The sequence below is a fragment of the Ursus arctos genome, unplaced genomic scaffold (assembly GCF_023065955.2).
Source record: "Ursus arctos isolate Adak ecotype North America unplaced genomic scaffold, UrsArc2.0 scaffold_3, whole genome shotgun sequence".
NCBI classification, from domain to species: Eukaryota; Metazoa; Chordata; class Mammalia; order Carnivora; family Ursidae; genus Ursus; species Ursus arctos.
The window spans coordinates 27,112,617-27,137,371 of NW_026622985.1; the positions used below are offsets into that span (position 1 = coordinate 27,112,617).

Below are 24,755 nucleotides of genomic sequence, written 5' to 3' on the forward strand. Positions count from 1 at the left end.
ATGTGTGTTTGCCAGGCAGACACAGAAAATAGGCATTCTCAATGGAGGGCACAGCATATGTGGGTGCACAGAAGGGAACCTGCATGTACTGTTTGAGCATAAAGAATGGGGAAAAGGACTAGTAGAAGATGAGCTAGGATAGCGAGAAGGGGCCAACCAGGTAGGATTTACTGTAACATGAAATGTTTGGAGTTTGTGAATCATAAGGAAGTACTGGGGAATTTTGAGGAAAAGCGATGTAGTTATCAGATTTCCCCTTTAAAGAAACTTCACTGGCATCCTGTGAAGGATAGATTGGAGAAGCATGGCACAACAGTCAGGGAAACCAGAAAGTGACAGCAATTTGGCAATCATTCAGGAGACGAGTTGAGGTGCCTATATTAAGACAAAACTCAGATAATGAGAAGATAAACATAGAAAGTGTTTACGTTCTCTTTTGAGTTAAGAAACAAGAGTTAACCAAAATAAATGAATGACAGTTGATGTTAGATTTGAGACCAAAATGGGGAGAGGGAGAATTTTGGATGTTGCCATCCACCCAAATAAACACTATGAGGCCACATGTTCAGATTTGCTTCTGTTGCTTTAAGATGAATGGTAAATCCTGAGAGTGACAGCTAACAGAAATTTTAGCCTAAGAGTTTAGGAGAAGAGTCTTAATACAAGATGCCTATTTGGGAATCTTTACAGTAGAAATGGCAGGCAGAGCTGAAGGCATAAAATAACTTGTCCATGGAAAATGATAGTTACAGTGAAAACTTACATTGCATTTTATTATGATATTGGTGTTATCCTCAATTTACAGGTGGGCCACAGACAGGACAGATAACCTTCCTCAAATCAAATAGTTCTCAAATAGTAGAACATGGATTTGAACCAAAGGGATATGGCTTCAGAGAAATGAGAGTTTTCCCTGGGGTATGTCACAATTTAAGAACTACACAAGATGAGAAGCAGCTGAAAAAAGACTTTAAGGAGAATGGCATAGTAGAAGGAAGACCCAAAAGAGACTCATGTAATAGAAGCAAAGATAAAATTAATTTGATGTCAATCATCAGTGCCAGAGGTGGCAGGGAGATCAAATAAGAGAAGAGTAAAAGGTATCGTCCCCTTTGAGTCACTGGTTACATTAGCAAAACTCCAATTCTTAGTGATTTGGAAATAGGGGAAAAGAGAAGAAATAGATGTAGAAATTGTACTAACTTTACCTTTAAGCATAACTGTAAAAGAGAAGAGATTGGAAGAGATACAACCAGAGATTATAGTTGAAGAAGTTATGTTGAAAATAGAAAAAAAAAAAAAAAAGAATTGATGTAATGAGTTCTTGGTGAAGACAGAAATGGATGAGATCCAAGAGTACAAGTGGACAGGTTACCTTCAAATTCTAAGGTACAGTTAAAGAGATAAGAATAGGTGCAGGTGTAATATAGATAAGAGGGAGGTTGAGGAAATTTGGACCTGATAGAGATTTTTATTTGAGAAATAAAAGATAAATATATTTTCATTTTATTTTTTCAAAGGAGATAAATGGCCTTTACTTAAAAAAAAAAAAAACAACTTACATTTCTAAAGGTAGAAATGTTAAACATCATGGCAGATGAATGGAACGGTTCTTTGGTCAGAGGGGAGTTTGTAATACACTGTATCACGCTGTCAAGATCACTGTCAACTACACCTGGAAAGGACTAGAATCTTGACTAGAACTTAAGTTATTTTGAAAAAAATATCAGAGCTAGGAAATTTTCCTAGGGATGTTTCATTTTGGTTATCTTAAAACAGAGAGTTCCAATCTTACAGTGATGAAGGAGGAAGGAATGAGGTCTCCATTCATCCATATGGCTTTAGCTCCATCCTTCATCTTTTCTTGCCTTTAACATAATCCCCCTGGCCTCTGTCACCTGCATGTAAGAAATACCGTCATTTGCTTTATATATTGGCTTTCATCCCTATTTTCACTAGGGTCCCTCCAGCTGAGGATTACTTCTTCCCCTGGAGTAAAAGTCTTTGCTGACCATAACTCCACCATAGTTCATATAATTCTCCCTATCTGTCTAAAATCCCAGATCCAGATGTTTATATATTACTTCCAAATCAATCTCAGAAATTGAGTATCACGTTTTGAGTCTCTTTCTTTGCTTTCTTTCAGGACTTTCACCCAGCTTCTCATCCAGGTTTTATTCCCTGTTAATTTTCTAGCTGTAATCTCCACTACTATTTGGCTTACCAGTTCAACCTTCCTTTTCTCTTATCCCAGTCCCCTTGCTCTGTTCACCAGCCTTCACTTCTTCACTTTGTTTCTCTTAATTTTTGATGGATCACAATCTCATAACATCTGTTTGATGTAGATACACTGTATGTGTATATAAATGGGTATAACGCACAACTAAACATGTACTTGATACCCACTCCACAGTGCATGTGTTCACACCTACCCAGGAAAGGTATGTATTAAGTCAAATGAATATATGGTTGAACATTTTTGACAGGCCAAACTGTGGAGACACAGCCAGGAAGCATATTATAAAAGTTTTTTTAGCCTAAAAGAAAACTACAGAAATAATATAGGAGATGATTTCAGGAAGAGCAAGAGATAAATTTCTGTCAAACTCCTAGCATACTGAGTGCCTCATAAAACAACAACAACAACAAACCACACTTTTCCATGCACTTTTTGCTTCTTTTCCCCTAGCCAAATTAATTTCTTACTTCACATAGCAGAAAAAGTCAGAATGATGAGTAAAGGTTGCCTACACACACACACACACACACACACACACACACACACACATCGGAGGAATTTAGGTCCTGCTTCTAAAGAGATTATTGTTCTAATGGAATATGTCTGATCCTATTGGTTTAGGGATCTCTGCACTTCAACGATGACATGGAAACTTCCACAAAGAGGTCTGAGGGGAAAGAAAAGATACAGTCTAATAAACTTTTGTTGTTTTACTCTTTCTTACAATTTTGGAGGATTATATAGTATATATTAATCCACAATGTGTTCATATATTACATCTTTTTTAAATTAAAAAAATTGAATAGGACACAATTTGAATAAAGAATAAGATATTGGTGGAGTACTGCCATGCTTCCACTCACGAGAAACTTATAAATTGGAATATTACTAATCACTACTCCCTTTACCTTTACCTTTTACTTCTTTTTCTCTATGTTCTCCATAGTTCATTGTTTTTATAAACAGCCATTAGAGTAATTCCTGTAACTTCCTTTTGGAATCTGCTCTCGGTGTGTAATGAGTCCTGCACCTTGGTCAGCACCGAATACACAAATGCTGTTCTGGAACGAACACAGCCTCCTCCTCCTGATAGTGTTCCCTGACATTATGTCCTGATTACGAACTCGGCTCCCCGGAGAGAAAGCAATCTGTGCCAAGGGAAAAACTGGAATCGAGTCCTCTAAGCCTCTAGCAGAGGGTTTCTGTCTACTATGACTTCTAAAATGGAGCCACAAGTCACTTAAGTTCTACAGATGCTATCATTCTTTATTTCTGTGCAAAAGAGCAGTGACTTCTGAGCTGCAGACCCTCTGACTTAGCAAAGAGCCTTAATTTGAGATTGATTTGATACTCTGGAAACCACAAATGTTTTAGTTGAAAGCCTAATGCTAAAACACAAAAGCAACTAAATATCTATGAAAGGGAGGGCTTCAATTTTATAAATGTGAATGAATAACTAGCATGCTATTAACTGAATTTATGAGCATAATAAATAATTTAACTCGGTGCCACAACTACCACCCAATTCATTCCACGCCACCGCCACCATCATCATCATCATCATCTTCTTCTTCTTCTCCTTCTCCTTCTTCTTCTTCTTCTAAAGATTTTATTTATTTATTTATTTGACAGAGAGAGAGACAGCCAGCGAGAGAGGGAACATAGGTGGGGGGGTGGGAGAGAAAGAAGCAGGCTCCCAGCGGAGGAGCCTGATGTGGGACTCGATCCCAGAACTCCAGGATCACGCCCTGAGCCGAAGGCAGATGCTTAACGACCGAGCCACCCAGGTGCCCCTCCACACCATCTTCTAACTCCATGATTGCATTTTCTAAGTCTACAGGAATACATGAATTTAGAAAATTATAAGAATGAGACATCATCTCAGGAGAGAGAGAACAAATCTGGCTAATAATTCTTATGCAGCCACATGAAAAATTACTATAACTATTCTGTTTTTGTCCTCTAAGAGTCATCCTAAGTGTAATTTCTTGTCTGTGATAATGTAATATGTATAGCTGTTCCTAGAGCAGAGTTTAAGGGCTGGGCTTGAGAATCAGTGCTTGCTTTTATCAATTTGTAGCTATAAGACAACACAGAACGATTCAGAGCCAACCAACTTGGGTTCAAATACAGTCTCTGCCCACATGGTGCCTCAGTTTCCTCATTTGTAAAATCTGGATGAAAACAGTACTGGTTTCACAGGAAGCTGTGGAAATTAAATGAGTTCATATTTCTAAAGCATTGAGAACTGGCACAAAGCGTGTCTATGCCAGTACGTGTAAAATAAAGTATCACTGGAAGGTTACTTTAAGCTCTGGAATTCTGTGTTTTTTCATGAGGAAATATAAATTCAACTAGTATTTACTTTATTAGGTTGTTAAAAAATTTAATAGATTGCATTACATAAACATTAACTTCCATAATGATTAGCTATTAATAAATAGCCACAAAACTAAATCTCCATATAGCAGTAATGAGAACACTTATTATAGACATTTCCAATTTATAAACGGGCCAAGAGTCAGTATTATTATTGTTAAGGACTTGGAATTTAGAATCAACAGCCAGGATGCGAATCTCAGTTATGCCCCTTACCAGCTTAATAGTATCTGTAATGACATTAGGTCACACATTTATTCTCTGCCCAGTCTTAGCTTCTTCTGAAAAATGTGGACAATAATTCCTATGTCTAAGTGTTGTTGTGAGCATTAACTGAGATCATGTCTGCAAAAGAGCTAACACACCGATGCACGCAATAATTGGTAGGTATTAGTAACTTTCATTTGTGTTATGTTCCAAAGTTTGAAACTCAAATCACATTTTCCCCAGGAAGCTATATTTTAAATTGTGGCCAATATCTTGGGAAAGTCTGTGTAAGAATATTTCACTCAAAAATTAACTAAAATAAAAGCAATATTACAGTGAAAACATAGCAATCTAAAAGCAGTCATTTAGGAAATCTGGACTATGGCTACCTTCCAAGGAAGGAGGCCCTCTTCTTACAGGAACATCCACGGTGGGATGTTTGTCCATGCAATGGCAGATGTTCCCATGGACAACAGTCCAGTAGCTGCTGTGTTCTGCTGGTCTGCTCAGGTGAACACTCTTCCTCTTCCCTTGGTCATCTCAGCTACAGAGGCTTGCGCTGATTATAGTTCATAGTTCAAAACACATGATCATCATTGGTTCATGCAAGTCCACCCTCTGTTTATTTTATCCCTGAATCCTGGCTAGTCCGTTACATTTGCAGAGCTTGAACAAGAGTGTAAATGGATGCCTTAGGCATCAGGCTGCTGACTCACTCTATCAACTTCTTAAACTTCAAGGGGCTTCCAGCATGTGCATGTGAAAACTGCACGTTACACATCTGTATTCCATCCTCCGCCACCACCCTCCTTCCTGGGCCTTGGGATGTCAAACTGACAAAGACTCTTTCCTTCACCAAACTTTACTTAGGCTCCCCTAAGCCCTCTTCTCAACTAGACTTTGATCTTGGGCTTCAGTGTCCATCCTGTAGGACATGCACTGCCCAATTTCATAAGAATCTTGTCAAGTCAGTTTATCTGGAATTCCCCACCCTCAATATCTGATCACCCTGGATATCCTATCATTTCCTTATCCTTCATCATCCCTAAATGTTATCTGATTACCCCGGCCTGCCTTCCTCAAGAATCCTGTTAAGTTGGTTTAACCAGAATCCCCTCTTACTCCTGATGTTTCCTCTTAGCAATTTTCTCTCCACTGACCCTCATTCGCTGGCTTGCCCATGTTAAATTTGAAATTGAGCCCAGTTGTGTTTTTGTTTTTGTTTTAATTTCTATACAGGCTGTCTTTAACTTAAGACATATTCACTGTTACTGATTCCTTACACTTATCCATACCCCTCAACCAGTAAAAGAACAGAGCACACTCTTATTTCCCCTTGTTCCCTATCACCCCTAAGACATATAATCCTATTAATTTACTGTTACTGATTTCTTACACTTATCTATACCCCCCCCCACCAATAAGGGAAGAACAGAGCACACTTTTATTTCCCTTTTGTCCCTATCACCCCTCACACCATTATATTGATACTAAGAGGGATGAACTGTAACCTTATCCAATTTGCCATCTTGACAAGAGACACCACAAACCACTTCTCCATGTTAGTTGCTCTCTTGGTAAGATAAAGTGGAAAACAAAGGAGAGTTGTCTAAATTTGTGTGGTGTGGAGTTCCTTTTTAGATTTCTCAGAAGCACATCTGTATCGTTTAAATCTCAGAAAACTCTCTACTTCCTCAAAAATAATTACTTTTATATTTTTGTTACTTAGATCAATTATATAATGGGTATGTAAAATACCATTGTATAAATACATTTATAAATAGCTTTAATTTATACTATGTCCAAAAGAGAGGAATGTAGTTTGTTTTTGTTTTTATATAATCACAAAGAAAGTAAACTGCTACAGCTAGGAATGTTTGTTTTTCAGGCACGGGAACTTGAAGAGCTGATTTCTGCAAATTACATACATCAACCTGTGTTCAAATTAAAATCAAAACTCTCCTATGTCAGTATTTCACTTTTAAAATATATAATGCATCTTAAGTAATGCATCTTAATAGTTCTAAGTGACAGAAATTTACTTTGCTGTTTAAGAGACAAAATGTGTAAATGTAACCAATATACCTAATCCAATCACATTTGTAGTGTTGAAAATGTATAAAGAAACAGTGTTAAAACTTTGGTTTGCTTTTATTTATCACTTGACTTCAAAGGTCTTGTAGAATGTTTTTCTAAGAAGATTTCATTGAACACTGATGTACTCTTACATGTAAATCAAAGAGGAAAATTCAATGGCAAAAATAAAATATTGTTTACCAAAGAATATCTGTCAGAGAAATCTATTTTCTTGACTACGCTATGAATTTAAATCTTTCAAGTTTTCTTTAAAGACCTCTTCAGAGTCCTGTGCTTAAACAAACCATCCATTACAAATTATACGGGCCTTCTTTCTATCAGTTTAAATCTTGTAGTTTGTGGCATTGAGTCCACCTGAATCAGAGGAAAACCCCAGCAACACCAGTTTGTAATTGTTGTTTAAAACAGACGAACATTCAAAATGAAAATAGATCTTCATCAATTTACCAATTTAATTTAAAAAGAAGCACATGGGGTAGGAATTTTTTAAAAAACGCTTCCATTTGGTGGAATTTTTTCTTACAAGTTCCTTAAATAAAGAATCACAATAATTTTGAGGGAAACTCTTTTGTTGTTTCACAACCTTGTTTAACTCTTTTTTAGTTGCTAAATGCTGCTAGATATTAAGAATAGAGATTTAGTTCTCAAGCCATTTAGCTTCAGGTGGAAGAAATAAGGAAAATTCATAATTCTGTAAGCTTTTTGATACCTAAGAAATATCTCATTAAAGTACAGAGAAATTAATGATAACTTACATCAGGATACACACTAATTTAGGCTCCAAGTTGACCACCCAGTTCTGCTTATGTTCACGGTATTCCCTACTACATTGCTTCTGTCATCTATGCCTGTGACCACAAAATAATTCCAGCTTTCATTTCTCCTCAGCACCAAGCCGATATTTCAAACTGCCTACCAGCTGCTCTTCAAGTCATCCCAACTCAGTAGTTAATGTTGAAACCATGATCTCCCACCCTAACCTTTTCAGTAATCCCCCGTTATCAGTGACAGGTATGTTCCAAGACCATCGGCAGGTGCTTTAAAACGCAGTTAGTATTGAATCCCATATATACTATGCTTTTCTTTTCTATACATACATACCTACGATAAAATTTGGCTTATAAATAAGCCACAGTAAGAGATTAATGGCAATAATTAATAATAAAATAGAGCAATTATAACAACATACGGTAATAAGAGTTATGTGAATATGGTCTCTCTCAAAATATCTTATTGGAATGTACTCACCCTTCTTGAGATGAGGTGAGATGTTAGAATGCCTGTGGGAAGAGATGAAGTGAGGTAAATGACGGATGCAGGCACTGTGATGTAGCGTTTGGCTATGAGTGACCTGCCGGTTGGTCTGTGGAAGGATCATCTGCTTCCGGGTCATGGTTGATCAGAGTAACTAAAACCAGGGAAAGTGAAATTGCCCATAAGGGGGGACTGCTGCATTTCCTTTTTTTTTTTTTTTTTAACTGTCATCCACCCAGTTGCAAAACATGGAAATCGAGAGGTCGTTTATCACTTTATGTTTATTTCTCATACGCAAATTTGAGGAACATCTCATTCTGTCATTTCTCTGCTTAAAAATACCAAAATGTCCCCTTCTGCCTACAGGAATAAATCTCTATCCAGTCTGAATCATAAAGTTCCTAATAATCAGACCCTTGGCTTCTTGTCCAGCTTTCTATGATTTTCACACAGGAGTAAGTTATAGTAATTCTCATTCTAAACTGCCTGTGGCCACTGAAACCTAAGACCGCTTCCAAACGTCTGTTAAAACTAACTACAGCAATGACACCAATTACAACAGGTGAGTCTACGTTTTTGTTTATTTGTTTTTCGATAGTAAAAATGACCTGCATGAAAAGGCAGCAATTATAACACAATTCAGTAATTGAAGATAATTACCCAGTCATACTTATTTCAATATATTAAAAGCTTAGAGGGATTTGACCCATTAAATAATCCTTTTCCTAATTCTAAATGATAACTTCCCATCCCGTAAACTGGTTTCATTCTCTTCTTTTCCAGGTTTATGTACTTACATTAATACTCTCTGAATATGCCCCCATATACTCCTGCAATGCATATTTAAACACACTAGCTCCTCACTAACAGGACCCAATAAAATTGAGAATTTGTAAAGGGCAAAAATGTTGGGCTACATTTTAGCCTATCTCTACACATCAACAAAACATCCACAGTAAGTTAAAAGGGCAAATTATATTGATATAAAATCTTTCCTACAGAAAATAATGATTTGTGGGATCATTTAAAGACATTTTGCAAGTTATAAATATTTCTCTTCCATCTTCAGTTACCTAAAGAGCATAAGTCAGTTTATAATTCTGTTATGTAAGCCAGAAAGAAGAAACTCTATATTTTAAATATCAACCTTGAACAGTGTTCAATCCAAGAAAGGCCAACTCAGCTGTTTGGAGTCTTTTTGGCATATTAAGCACATAGTTCGATATCCCAGATGCCTTAGGCATTTCCATAACAATAAGGTGTTGCTTTGAAAACTAGACATTATCCCCGGGTCCCTCAGGCCAACCAAGGTCCTAGCTGTCACCTTTTTTAAAAAAATAATCACAGTGTCCCTGAAAGTCCATAATGTAAGAGTAACTGGAACTGGAAGGCTGCATCTATTATGATGGCTGAATATCTAGTATTTCTATATACTATTCTCTCTTTCCCTCTCTCTTCCAAATTTACTATTGCGTAATTTGTTCTGTGAGATTTAGATCCTTAATTCCTGTTTTATTGTGAAATATCTGAAGTACACAGAACTGTATTGAGAGTAATATATTTAAATTGCAATCCAATGCCCAAATTTGTCAACTACTAACATTTAAATATACTAGTTCCTACAAATATATGCAATATAATATAAATATAACACTGGGTTTAGATATTTTTTAAGAAAATAAAACATTATTGAAACAGTGGTAGCTCCCTATATTCTCTTGTTTCTTGAGGAAAATTTATTTGAATTTGGAGCTTAACTTTTCCAGAAGTGTTTTTTATATGTTTACTACTTACATATGAATGTATGTATCCATAAGTAGTATCATTTGCTTCTTTAAACTTGATATACCCAGTATAATTCTATTTGCATTCCTACACTCCTTGATTTTACTCATTTGACATTGTTTCTGAGATTTTTCTATGTTGATGCACACAGATCTTTTTTTTTTTCATTTAAACTTCTGTATCCATTTAGCGACTATACTTCAACTTACCCATTCTCCTTTTGTAGAACATACAGATTGTTCTCTTTTTTCTATTATAATTAATCCTACAATAACTATTTTTGAAAATGTCTATTATTGCACATGTGGAGAAGGTTCTCAAGGGTGTGCACTTAATTGTGAAAAGCTGGTTCTAGGAATATGGGTATTTTAAACTTCATTGGGTATGCTAAATCAGTCTCCAAGATGTATGTTTGTACCAATATACACACAAAGGGAAAGTATATGGTCTTCTGAAAGAAACAGCAAAGTTATTTGCAGCTTCACCTTCCTGGGTAAGACTTCCCTGGGCTAGAAAAACTGTTAATGTAGATAACAGGTTGTGTGGTTATAGATGCTTTTAATTCTCAACGTAAATGTTAAACTCTTGTTTCTTTTGTCTTGAGAATTACTCATGCACTTTTCTACATTCAAACAAATGCAATTGGAATTTTCTCCGTTATTAATCTTGTGTTATGTTTTAGTTATAGTAATGATTGGGACATGATCCTACTAAGGTTCTACTAAGAGTGTCCCATATAAAATTATTTTTTTCTTTTAAAGATTACATGTTATTGTAAACTCTCATGTTTAAAGATTGTCAGAGCACCCACGAAACCTGACCTATTTCTGTACAATATCTCTACAAGCTATTTCCTAACCATTGGGGGGTGTTATATATTACCCACTGCAAATATAAAATATCCTTCAGGAATGTACCAAATTGGCAAGAAATATACTTTTCTCTAAAATAAATTTCTTTCTAGAGCAAAAACAAAAATACCTCAGCTATCTCCTTTAATAAATTATACTCATATAGATAAACAAAAAGATGAGTACTTTCAAATCTCACTTATAGGATGATCACTGGAAATCTTAAAAGTGGTTACTTGTGGTAGAAATGTTTATGCCAGTCTGCCGAAGCCTGAAGTCAGATCACAGTAGAGCGTAGCTATATAATTGTATTGACTGGGGAGAGACATCTATTCCTTTCTTTCATAAGAGAAATTACTGCATACTTAAGGTGCAAAACATATTTACTGAACGTTACCAGGAAATATTTTCGTAGGTATTTGATTTAGTGCAATTCCCTGTCAAATATTCCGTTACTGTGTTTAGGTTTGAAAATAAAACTTGCACACAAACCAACATTCTGTTTGTAGCCATGGAACACTAATGTTTGTGTTTTATTATAATACAACCAAAATATACATCTGACAATTTTCAATTATTTTAGATTACAAGACTACATTTCTTTTAAAACAGAAAACTGTAATTTGAAATTGGTAATTTGAAATTGAATTGATTGTAGAAATTACAATACCGGAATTAAATTACATGATTAACTGAAGATTGTTGCCCTTTCCCCAAAATCATCTATCTCAAACTTACCATAAATACTTTACACTACAAAATATTTAAATGAGAGGTATAAGTCATGTGCATGTTCCTGTCTTTGCACTGTCAGTACGTAAAATGTTGGAATTTTAGATCTTATATTTTAACCTCACATGTAAGCTAAGTTATTTAAATATTTTGGTGATTTCCTGTGAGAAAAAATATACCTTTCTATAAAAACACTTCAAAATTTCTTTTTTTTCCCTAAACTGTCCATTCCCAATAAGGCTAATCAATTTTCCAACATGTTGTCTAAGACAAATGTTAACATTCTAAAGAGGAGTTTCAGCTTTAATTTTCCTTTGTATTTATGATATTTATGAAATATAGCTTATATTTAAGTTTAAAATATCAGTGTTTAATGAATGCTATTGTTCAACTTAATATTTTGTGGACATTTGGATAATAGCAAATTGCCTTTGAAAGCTTAATTTTGATAATGTTGAAAAACAGGCACCGGCCACTGTAAACTTATTTTTTAATCGAGTCTATACAATTCAGCAGGAACAAAACTTAATAGCATAAAAGAACTGAAATATAGACCAAAGGCAGAATTCAAGAGTAAGACTGTTTTGTAGGCAGCATATTGTAAATGAGCATCAGCTAGCCAACAGATTGACGAGATTTTCGTGTAGATTACAATTCTTCTACTGTTGTAGCTTTGGGAAATTTCTAAATTCTCTATGACAGTTTTCCCATCTCTTAAGTAATTTGGTTGGTTTTCAGAAATGTGTATTCAGTAATATGAATGTAGTGTGTTGAGCTCTTTGGAGGAAAAAAAGGTTCTACATAAATTAATTACTTAGACTCTTCATTTCTAAGCAAACTCTTAAAATTCCCAATAAACTGAATGTAAATGTATGCAGAAAGGCAGGATTCCATTGAGCAGCATAAATAGCTGGAATGACACGCAGGCGAGAATATGCAAGTTAAAGACATACGTATTCAAAACAGGGGAGAAAAATATGAAACCAAGAATAGGCAGACATTTTAAGACCTCTCCATAGATAACAAGTTTCTTAACAAACCTATCTGAAACTATTAACTATAATTTTACTTTTCGTTATTTCAAGGAAAATTTGGTAAAACCTTCAGTGGTGAGGAAGTATATATTGTGTCTCATCACTAGACTTAATAGAGTCATACTGTCCTAAGTGTTCTAGGCAATTAAAAGATTAAAAAATTAAATGTAGCTTAGATGTCCTCTACCTTTATAAATACACATACGTCTTTGCCCGTATGTTTTTTTATTATATGACATTTTGTTTTACTCAATATTTACTCAATATTTCAAATATATTTTAATCAATTATCAGAAATTAATGTTTTAGATCCGAAGCAGCCAAAATATTAGCTGTAAAGTAAAAGAGGTTGCCCAAATTTTATCTAAATAATTAAGATTAGAAAGGAGTAATTAAAAAATGGCTTGAGCTTTCATATTTTGATGAAAACCAAATTTATTACACAACTTAATCCTAACACTTGAGCTTCATGTAATATTCCCAAAGACCCTATACTTTGATAATGGCTGTCTGATATACAAATCTTAGGAAATCTTAAAAATGAAATGTTCCCATTTATTTGCTTTGACCTTGCCATAAGTTCCTGGAACATTTAAACCCTGCAAATCAATAATTACAAATGCTCTCCTTATGATATTCAATTAGCAGCCCGATGCTCCCTATAGCTATTCTTACGCATTACTTTTTTAAGAGTGATTGTTTCTGATTCACTTAAAAAAAAAAAAACTTCAAGTTTTTGGTAGAGTGAAACATCTACAAATATTTACGGGTATCATTTCAAACGGGGTCCCTAACCTCATACAGCCATGTGACTACTTTGAGATAGGTAAGCAAGGCAAAGAAAATGAACGTAAGATTGAACATTCCGAACATACAGGCAGTCACCGACGTGCTACTGAAACTCTCGTAAGACACCCTCTAACCACATAGGTTCTCACAGGCTCTTCTTTCAAGACACGCAGAATGCATGCGAGACGAGCAATGTCTGCTATTCAGTTTTCTGAAAGGCTGCCTTCCATGTGAGGAAGTGACTAATTTTTCATTTCACACTAAAAAGGGCGTGAAGAGGCCAAACAGAAGAAGGCAAAGGGTTTTGTGTTCCAAGAAGGAAAGGTGAGTTCTGCTCCAACAGGCAGGAAACATACCATACGTCCGCAGAGAGGGATAGTCAAATTGGAAACATTTGAAAAGTGCTAACAAAATATGAAAAATGTTTATGTTAATGCTGTGAGTTTGGTTTCTTTACATGCATTAGTCTTATTTATTATTAAATTACTAAAACAATGCTACTTGAATTACAGCGTACAATCTCGGAAATGCAAAAAGATTGTGTGAAGAAAAGATGTCAAAGAGTTAATTTAACCCTTTCCGTTGTCAACATTTTTGCATTTGTTCTATTACTCAACAAATATATATCCCCTCTCCCCACCACTGTTTTCTACCTAATTCTATCCCTCTATATATGTATATATTGTTATTTTCCTAGTCACTCAAATAAAATCCAATAATCCAATATTCAGGAGAGAATAAAGGCAGTAAATTGAAATAATTTACAGAGTATAACGAAATTTTAGAAAAAGAGAGAGGAAGTACTACTGAAATCCCATTGGTTGTAAATAAATTTGTGTTCATTCTTCCCATGATCTTTTAGAAAATTTACTTTTCCTCAGACTTTCGCTAGCAGTTTGTTATAAGGTAGAAGTTTTTTAACAGATGGCTTACAAATTGGCAGCTACTTATACTCTAGTGACTAAAGCCACATTACATTTTGCCCACTTTATTTGTGATTGTTCTTCCTTTTTATGGGGATATGAGTTTTCCCCAAAGCCAGAATTTATGGCTGTCTTTCTTTCTGTCTCTTAACAAATCCCATCTGCATGCCTTCCTATTAGGACGCAGTATATATCATGGTGTTTCCCTTATTAAAATGTTTTCCCATATCTTATTAAAATACTTATGAAGCATTCCGTCCCTGTCAAGCTCAGCATATATTCCAGAAACACATAACCGAGCACCAACTTCTCTCTGTGAACCTGTTCCTCTTGATGAGTCAGAAGGAATCCTGGGAGGACCATTTACATCCTTCAGTAAATCACACTGCAGTACCCTGGATGTAACCCCTATGGTCCGAAATCACACACCTCTCCAAATTCCTAAACCGCGCACTAAGAGTGAAGGGCTCCCTGGGAAAGTTCCTGCTGAGAGCCTGAGCTGTATGAATTTGTGTCTTCCCTCCAATTCCTACCACAAGGTAGCCAGTTCTAGAGTGGAATGATATATCTGTTCCTAAGAACACATATATAGCACAACTGCATGGTCAAGTCCATGCTTAATGGCCATGCAAGGGAAATAAAGCACCTCATTACAGTATCAAATTTGATGCTCTCTTAGCTCAATTATTTACATGACATAATAAATTCAAAAACTCAGCACATCAAACATTTACAAATGTTAAGCCTCCATTTTGAGGATAATTCTGATACTTTGAAGGTACGTGTTTAGTTCTTGGAAAACTGGTTCAGATGAATTATTTGCCCTTACTACGCCACAGTCACCATACACAGTCTTATTCAGATCACTGTTCTTGTGTCCTTTGCTTTAGTAAAACTCCATGGAAAGCTCTTATGAGTTAGTATACGGGGTGTACAAAACAGAAGACGGTATTTTTGCAGGTAAAGAATTCTTTTCTTTAAATTAAACAGACAACTACGTGTCCATGGTTCTAGGAAGCTCATCCAGGTCTCTGTGATGTCTTCGATTTCGTTTCTTCTTCATTTCCTGCATGTGCTTCCACTTCGGGCCGCCCTTGTTTCGCTGTCTCCGCTTCTCCCGGTGCCACATCTGTTCGCAGTACTGGTCGAGGCTGAAGTTTGGGCTGCTAAGGATTTGGATGTAGTCTTTGTATCTCAACCGTGACTCAGCCAACAGATCCTTGCCCTGCCCCTCCTCGTGCTCTGCCCTCTGGGTGTTTTCCATCTGTTCATTCTCAATGACATTCAAAGTCAGCTTCACTATGGTGTGGATGAAAGTGTGCTCCTGTGCTTTGCAGTAATACATCCCAGAGTCCTTCTTCTGCAAACTTCGAATCAGTAGCCCATATTCTGTTTTGATGATCCTTTCATCAGGTTTCAGCTGCAGAATTGGAAAAATGTAGGTAATAAATGAAAAACAGAGAGGGCCGTGAGCAAACGAACAGACGCCACATAGTTTAACTTAGAGGAACCTAAGAGATCTATCCTCATCTCTGTCATCGAGCACGAGATTATCAGCCACAGTTGAAGAGAGTAAAAGAATTCCACTAAAGTAACAGCCCCCAAAGACACATGTTTGCTTCTCATTATTATCTAACAAAACCTTTGGAATATAGTTAGTTTTTCTCCCAGTGTACAGATAGGAATCAAAACCTATAAAAACCAATGAAGCAAAACTGGAACCTATCAACTAACCATCTTCACAGAGATCTCAGACAGCAAGTGGTATACTAAGAACCCCAACAGGTATTTAAATTTCAGAGCTAGAACCGGACATTGACAGCCATTGTGCCAGAAAAAGAGCTTTTAGGGCACGCTACTACCTGTAATAGAGAGCTAGAACAATGATTGCAAAAGGAATTTACTCCGTTTTCTGGATATCACCCAATAAGCGAGCGAATAGCGTATGGAGACTGTAAGTGGTGACTTGTTAAAAGTCTAATGGAAAAGCATGGATACAGCTTTTTGGATGTTTGAGCTGTAACTGAGTAAGACCATAGTCAGAAGGTTAGCAACATTTAAAGCTGAATTTCCCTTTTTACTATGGTTTGAATTTTGATAGTGTGTGTACATGTGATACTTGAGATTATATCATTTGTGGAAATATTTGCCATACCTCGGTATACTATAACATAGTAATGTGATTTCAAGTGTGAGAAAACTCAATGAACAAAAAGAACCCCTCCTGAAATGTGATGCTCTTTCCCTTTGAAGCAAGAGTACTGAAAGATAATTCAAACATTTGAGCTTGCCTGGCGCACAGGCTGGTGTGAAGAGCAAACCTACCTTCCATAAAACTGCAGGCATGTTTACCCACACCAGAGCCCTGTTTCATGTGGAATATTGTTGAGTGTCTCGGCATTAAGTAGAATAACAACAACAACAAAGACGTCTGGAAGACTTCCCAGTTTACACATCTGCCCCTGTACTGTAGTCAGCCGATGGAAATCAAGGAGGCATAAAGACAGCGAAATTAAATTTATTCACAGTGGGTGGACTCTACTCTGCATCTTTATGTGAAAAATATGTAGGAAAAAAATCCTCCGATTCTGGAAATCTGAGAAAAGGAAAAGAAACATCTCTGGCTACTGGCCCAGTTAACTAACAAGTACATAGCCAACCACCCTCTATGCCAGAGAAATGCAGCTGGCGGGGTACCACTGGAGGCCAAAGGCAGGTCACAGCCCAGATCCCTGGTTAATGAGGCTGAATGGTCTCCAGCCTGCCTTCCTTCTAGGCGGAATCCACACCATCAGGGTTTTGTTTGTTTGTTTGTTTCCCTTAACCTTCCCATTTGGTGATCTGGGCGTGCACTTTTTTTTTTTTTTTTTTAAGAATGGATTTATTCTAAAGGCCCAAGCATTTTAAAATGCTGTTGTAATACACACTAATGTTAAATTCACTTACATTCTCAGAGATTTTGGGAGCCTCATGTCTAAAATAAATATGAACTTGAAATGGGAGGATTCTCAAGAGCTAATCTTAAACAGAAATATCAAACTCAAATTTAACACACTGCATATACCTTTTCCTTTAAATAATTTTATTGTAGGAATTACTCTTTAAATTTTAAATACATCTTAGGTCACAAAACTCTGACTCCATAGCCGAGGATCTGGTCCTTATCTGCAGACTCTGCTTCCTATGATTACTCATTTATCTTCCCCGATCGCTCTTCCATTTGTCAAGTTGGTGACACAGCATATGGTGTATTTGGGGGTTAAACGTAAAGCTCTTTGAAGGTTAAAGTGTGAAGTATTATAGACTACTGCTGTGTTGCTGGAGAGCTGCAGAGGTGATGTTCTGAAGCCTTTATTTTTGTAATTCTCCTAATAGAAAACGGCCCGTGGTTATTAGCGTGACAATCAAAGTGGGTGACTTCAGTTCCAGTTCATCTCTAGATTTCCTTTTCGTAACTGGGACTCTTGCTAATGCTTAAACTGCACTTCATGATTGTCACAGCTCTGACTCACTACTTTTTATTGTTCTCTTTAATCTCCTGACAGGAAGGAATTATGACTTTGATTTTGCACACATTATGCAACACTTCATCATTATCCTTGCTGTACTCTTTTTGTATCCTGTTTATCCGTTTTACTCTGAAGTTCGGCTCCCCTTCCCTCCTTTCCAGGCTATGTCCGTCGCTATAGGACTCAGAGTTTCATAAACACCTGGTGTCCCCTTACTCCAATGTGGTCCTTCCCTTTTCCTTTCTTCCGTGGAGCGCTTAGTTTTTCTTTTTTCTTTGACCCATAGATATAAAACTTGCTTTAATAAATTTCTTTCTGGATTTATCTAATGTTTATTAGATCATTTCAGTGTTTTTTTCTTTCTGAATCTTCAAAAATAGGCCTTGATTGAAATCGTATCTCTCATAAAATACAGTTGGGATTGATATTTTTTCCTAGGATTTCCTTGCGATCTAGAGACACGAATCTGCGCCTCCGCCGAAATTAAGCGGCTGATTAACGTCGGCCTACTTTACATTCCCATTCTCTGTGCTGCTTTCATTCCACGCTGGAAGAGGATGCATTACGCAGACTGTATCTCGACAGTGAGATGTCAGCACAGTCCATTTAGAAAATTCAGCTCCTTTACGAAGAGATAATGTAATCTCTGGCCACTGATTTAAACTCATGGAATTTTCTCCACTCTAAAAGTGATAAGTAAAAACCGCTCAGCTAAATCAAAACCATGCTTGAACTGGGGTCGACTATTCATTTGCCTAATGTGAACAAGAATAATATATTTGGCATTATTAAATGTAGATCTTCAGTGAAGGGCAATTCATTTAAAATGAAAAGAGTAACGTGGAGGGGGACAAAGGACGTTTAGGTACTAAGCAGCAGGTAAAGGTCAGGGACCGTGCTCTCTGATAATAGCAGCCTAATGGTAATTCCTTTGCAGATAATTCACCTGTCAGTTCTCTCATAGCTAAGCATTGCATGTGTCTTGGAAGTGACGAGGCCTTTAAGAATATCTCTTTTCAGCAACAAATGTAGACGGAAGAGTTATTTAAAAATAGTGCAGAGGCAACTCCTTACTTAAGAAAAGAAAAATTGAATTTATACATAGTTAACCCCTAGATTAATGTGGTAGAAAATGTAAACTGCAATGGTAATAATAACACCATAAAATAACTAGAAAAATATGTGTTTCCTGTTTCATTGGGGAAGGAGTTTCTTTTTTTTTTTTTTAAGATTTTATTTATTTATTTGACAGAGATAGAGACAGTCAGCGAGAGAGGGAACACAAGCAGGGGGAGTGGGAGAGGAAGAAGCAGGTTCCCAGTGGAAGAGCCCGACGTGGGACTCGATCCCAGAACGCCGGGATCACGCCCTGAGCTGAAGGCAGACGCTTAACCACTGTGCCACCCAGGCGCCCTGGGAAGGAGTTTCTAAGCATAATAAGTGAGAAATCATAGAGATATAAATCTACAGATTTGTCTATATAAAATATAAAACTCTTTTTTGTGAGGAACACAATAAAGTTTAGACATAAAACATAATAAGTTACTTCTATTATGTATAACATTAGAATGTTAACATCGCTAATATATAAAAGACTTGTGAAAATCATTTTTAAATGAACACTTCAATGTAAACTAAGCAAATGATGGGACAAGCACTTCACCAAATACAACTGGAACCAACAGCTAAGAAACATGACAAGGTAAATTCACAACCACTAATTTTCAAAGAAACAGATATTTACACGGGCACGTGGGTGGCACAGTTGGTTAAACTCTTGTTCCAGCTCAGGTCGTGAGTTCAGAGTTGTGAGATCGAGCCCTGTGTTGGGCCCCATAGCGCAGAGTTTGTTTAAGACACTCTCTCCCCCTCTGCCCTTCCCCCAGCTCAAATAAATAAATAAATCTTTAAAAAAAAATAGATATTTACATAACATGTTTACACGATACGACATTTTTCATATCAAACTAGTAATGATGTTCTTAAATTGTAAAATACAATTTTGCCTCAGGAGTCCAGAAAAGGTACTAATATGGTGATTTGGGTGAGAAATTAGCAACACAAAGTTGGTTATCAAAGGCCATAAAGATAATTAAAGCCTTTCACTCAGTTATTTTTACCTCAAAAGATTTGTCCTAAGAAAGCATTTAGGAAAGCAGAGGAGGATTTAAATATCAGGAAGTTGACTACTTTTTTTTTTTTTAAGAGGAAATGTGTTATTTAAATAACATGGGATAATCATGGATGACTGTGGCATCAGGGTATTGGGTGTAAGGGACAGAAAAATATGGTATTATAATCGAATGATAAGGAAAATGCTCACAGTGTAATGGTTAGTGGAAAAAAAGCTGGAATAGACATCATTAAAGGCCTCATAATCCTTTACGTGTCACTATATTTTCAAAACAATTTATATTGCTTTTATAATAGAAAGAAGAACAATAAAACAAGGACCTACAAAGAGAAAAATACAAATATTTGAAGATATTTTTTAAAATACTTTTTAAAAGCCACACACACACAAAAATACTACCACAATATTATGCCATTTGTATTCCCTCTTCTAGTCATTCAGACCGCAGAAGTTCAACAGAAGCTCAGGGACTGCCGATTACCTCGCTACTTACAGCATAAACATCATCAATTTCAAGAATAGCTTTATAAGGAAGTCCGCAGATAAGTGACTCATGACCTCCCCAACAGCACCCAACTGTGAAACAGCTCAGTGAGGAAATGTTCTCCTCCTGGCAGCAAATAAGCCGGTGACAGGCTCTGTGCCACAGGAGAGCCTAGTCCCTCCCACAGGGTGTTTTTCAGTGGGGGAGATTCCAAACTGTGACCTTCTTGGTAAGGAGCAGAAGGTAGCCTGCTGGGAAAAGTGCTTCGAATCTAGTCTGGATCTTGCCCCTTTCCTCAGCTCAGGAAGCAGGATCGCATATCCTGGACAATGTGTAACTACCTATTTACAAAGGTAGATGAAAATTCCAGTTGGAATATTACAGCTAAGATACTTTGAAGTAAAATACACTATTTCTGCTCCATTAAAATTCATGGAGCATGGTACCACCATGACTGTGTGATACGCTCTTAAAAGGTACATTAAAGTAATGCATTGCGTTTTCAGGAAGATAAAAGACATGAACGCAAATGTGAATAGGCAAATGTATATACCTGTAACTAGGAGATTACCTCAAGCAGAGTACCATAGTTTTTCAAAAGTCAGATTAACTTTGCCATGGAAGAAACATAATTATTAAAGAATTATATTTAACTGATGAGAGGTCATAAAAATTTATTGACTATAAAATCAAAATACTAGTTTGGGACATTTAAAAGTAAAATATTGCACTGTAACTAAAAATCTGCATGTTAAAAACATTCAGAAAACATTCCTCCAATATTTCTTTGATAAAAAGTTAATCCTTTATGTTTCAACATTACATAATCACTTCAAGGTCAGATAATATTTTAATATATATATTGGGGAAAATGGGGCCCTTAAAATAAACATTTAGTATAAATATGGATATGCCATAATCTTAGAATTTATGGATGTCAGTAATGATGAAGAATCAAGTTTTATTGAGGAAATCTGACATAACAAACACTAGAATATTCCCTTGGTATTAACTATGTAAAGAGTCAACATTTTAATTAAAAAAGTTGTTCTCGAAGATTTCAGATGAAGAGAAAGATCTTACCACCTTAATGTAATGATGGAACACATCTTTACATCAATTTCTTATGATAAAATTTGGTCCTTCTACTGCAAGTCTTCTCAACTCAGCACTACTGAGATTTGGGGCAAGAGAATTCTTTATTGTGAGGGATTGTGAACTGAAGAATGTTTAGCATCATCCCTGACTTCTATCCATGAAACGCCAAGAGCACCTTCTGCCGCCCCCCCAGCTGTGACAACCAAGAATTCTCTAGATATTGCCAGATGTGGACAGTGTAGCAGCAATGTGGTTGAAAACCACTATTTTATACTAATGTACAACTGATTGCATACATTATTTTATTTTTTAAATATTTTATTTATTTATTTAAGAGAAAAGAAAGAGAGAGCAAGCATGAGCCGGGGGCAGCAGGGGAGGAGCAGAGGGAGAGGGAGAAGCAGACTCCCCGCTGAGCAGGGAGCCTGAAGTGGGGCTCTATCCTAGGACCCTGAGATCATGACCTGAGCCGAAGGCTGATGCTTAACAGGCTGAGCCACCCAGATGTCCCTTAAATGTTTATAGACTTATCAAGAAGGCTGTATTCTGGAGCATTTGGTCTGCTGTTTATATGACAGAGAAACTCAGAGAAGTTACAACCTGATCATAAATCCTCAGCCGTCAACTGAACATGTGATCAGTGCTATTTCATATTTCGCACATCTTCCTGATAGAGTATATGTAATTGTATATACATACTTTAAACTTGTGAATAATCCTCTGCTTTGAAATTCACATTCTCATCTGTATTTTCTCATTTTATTTTCATAGTAACCTTTGTATTTATTTTGTTCACGTTAAAAAATTCTGGCCCATACGGGCTCAGTGATATTACCAAAGGACATAGGACCGGGATTCAATTGAACATCTAATTCTGAATCCTGAGTTCATTCGATTACTCATTACAGTGTCCTCAATTTAATATTGGGAATATTAGAACTCTATACTGAGTTTCCCTAGTTTCTCTTAGGCACTGAAATAGAAAAATAAAAACCCTGTCAATTACCCTTTGTTTCATGGCCCTCAAATAATAATACAGGATTTCTCAGGCTACCCACAGTCACCTCATTAAGTTCAGTAACATACATAACTTATCTACCTCACAAAATTTCTGTGATTGTTTCAACCCATATGTATGTCCTAGAGAGACTAAAACAGAAAAAGTCAAAAGATGAAGGGAACATCCATGTTACTTTTCCCTCTGTTGATTTAATTTTAATATGTAAGTGTGAAAAAGTACACATCCAGCTAGGTATCCAACTTGTTCATATGATATAATAAAGATAGATCTTTCTATTGTTATACACATTCAACTTGTATTATTTTATGATATAACACAATATGAGTTAAAATTTAGTCCTTATCCTACTGCGGGGGAAAATATTGTGTTCTTATTTTTTGATCAGGGCATTGTTCTAAACTATGTACAATCTATGAGAATGTTATTTGAAAAAAAATATGTAACTTTCTTACAAAAATTCAATCTGCTTTTAAATATACTTTATTAATGTATCTGTATTAAATTGTCCTATTCTTATCTCAAATGCATTGTTAAGTTTCATGTTAGTGAGTATAAATTGTTATTTTCCTTTGTATCAAATAGTGATGAGAGCACGGAATGGCACTGAACATTGAACACCTCTCACAACCAAAACTTGATTTAACTTTTACCCTATATCCCTCAAGGTGATCATTCTTTGATGACTATAACTTACCTCCTCTCGATGCTCATCTCCTGACCGCTGGATATACCACTTAATAGATGCTTGTTGGGATTTAGGTATACATTCCAGAAAGGTTGAATTAAATTCAATGCCAAAAATCACCTTTTCATCAGCAGTTTCATGACTAATGCCTGGAAAGCAAACATGGAATAGGAGATTAACCTTGACCTTATTTTAAAAGCAATGGGAAAATAGGCTGATTTAGAACAGATGCTATGGGGGAAAGATTCATATACATTATTAAAGGGAAAGGAAATTCATGATATAATATTGTTACCTAAGAGTCAAATATTATCTAATAGATTGACTTTTAAAACTCTATCCCTGCATTGCAATTTTTACCCTTTCATGAATATATTAACTATTTCCAACTGTTTTTTTTTAAATAAGAATTCATAAGACCTAACTCTAAACATTGAATCTCTTTATCTAAGCTCAACTGAATAAAAGTTTAGTGTCTTTTAATGCTTCACACGTTTTAATTTGTATAAAATAGAACCAATTTTGTGGATAGTTCTGGAAGAGGAATTTACTTCATCTTCTAAGAGAAATCCTATCATGAATTGATCCACAGAGCTGACCATATAACATTAAGACATTTTAATATCAAAAAAGTAAGTACAATGGTCTGTACTTGATAAAATTATATAATGATATTGAGCTGGATGCTCTAATACTCCGAATCTGGACCTTATCTGTATTATCTACCAAAAAAACAGTTCTCTCTTATTCAAAAAGGGATACTTAAGCCCAACATGCATTTGCTATAAGATAGTTCATGGGATGCTAAAGGAACAGTGCCTCAGACACCTTATTCTCGTAAATCAACAGCACCATCTGAAATACATTCCATCCAGAGTAGCCAAAGGCTGTGTCCCATGTGTGATCTAAGATCTGTAGCTCAAATTTGATCAAATAAAAAATGACGGCTGTTCGGCCTGGCCCAAACATGTACTTTTTCATCATATATTCAGATGTCTCAATTCTGCAGATGGGCCTACTTAGCATAAACTAAGAGTAAGGCTTAAGGGACCTCTGTGAATCCTAAATGTAAGCACACAAAATTATCAGCAAATGGCATGAATGCACATTTATCCAACAGTTAGACTTTCCTTTGAAGAAACTTCTTTTTGAACTTGTTTGTGTTTTACCACCAATGATTAAGTCAGGCGTGCTGACACCATTATGAATTAACCTGATCTAACCTTCAAAATGTGTGGATTCCATTTGAAACTTGTAAGATATCCACTATCCCTGCCCATTCAACAGATTATATCTACGATTTTCACAGTTAATAAATTCCTAATGCACAGAAAGATTGCCAGTGCCAATCATGGAAGAGAAAGACATGCATTATTTCACAGTAACAGATGCCATTCTCCTGAGCAAACGGAAATCATGAACAAAGCAGGGAGCTTGCAGGCTGATTGTTAGGTGATGGGGCAAAGGCTGGGGAGAAGCTCAATTAGACTGATTCAACCAAAGAATTGGTCAAGTTAGTAAAAGATAAATTAGT

The 24,755-nt window shown here is 36.1% G+C and overlaps 2 protein-coding genes across 10 annotated transcripts in view; both read right to left on the reverse strand.

Moving 5' to 3' along the window:
* Positions 1-5,379, reverse strand: part of SEMA3A (semaphorin 3A) — an 818,384-nt gene extending 813,005 nt beyond the window's left edge. For all 7 annotated transcript variants that reach the window (XM_057304266.1, XM_057304265.1, XM_057304264.1 and 4 more), the window contains exon 1: positions 5,215-5,379. The gene's annotated coding sequence lies outside the window, so the exon portion shown is untranslated. The remainder of the gene's footprint in view (positions 1-5,214) is intronic.
* Positions 1-24,755, reverse strand: part of SEMA3D (semaphorin 3D) — a 240,737-nt gene that overhangs the window by 30,776 nt on the left and 185,206 nt on the right. For 2 of the 3 annotated variants that reach the window (XM_026504666.4, XM_057304255.1), the window contains 2 exons: positions 23,231-23,370; positions 11,310-15,710 (listed from right to left, as the gene is read on the reverse strand). In XM_026504666.4, the coding sequence (XP_026360451.1) occupies positions 15,285-15,710; positions 23,231-23,370 (566 nt within the window). In that variant the 3' untranslated portion in view covers positions 11,310-15,284. Of the gene's footprint in view, positions 1-8,170; positions 8,203-11,309; positions 15,711-23,230; positions 23,371-24,755 lie in introns of those variants that run through there. The other variant, XM_057304256.1, reaches the window with a different exon arrangement.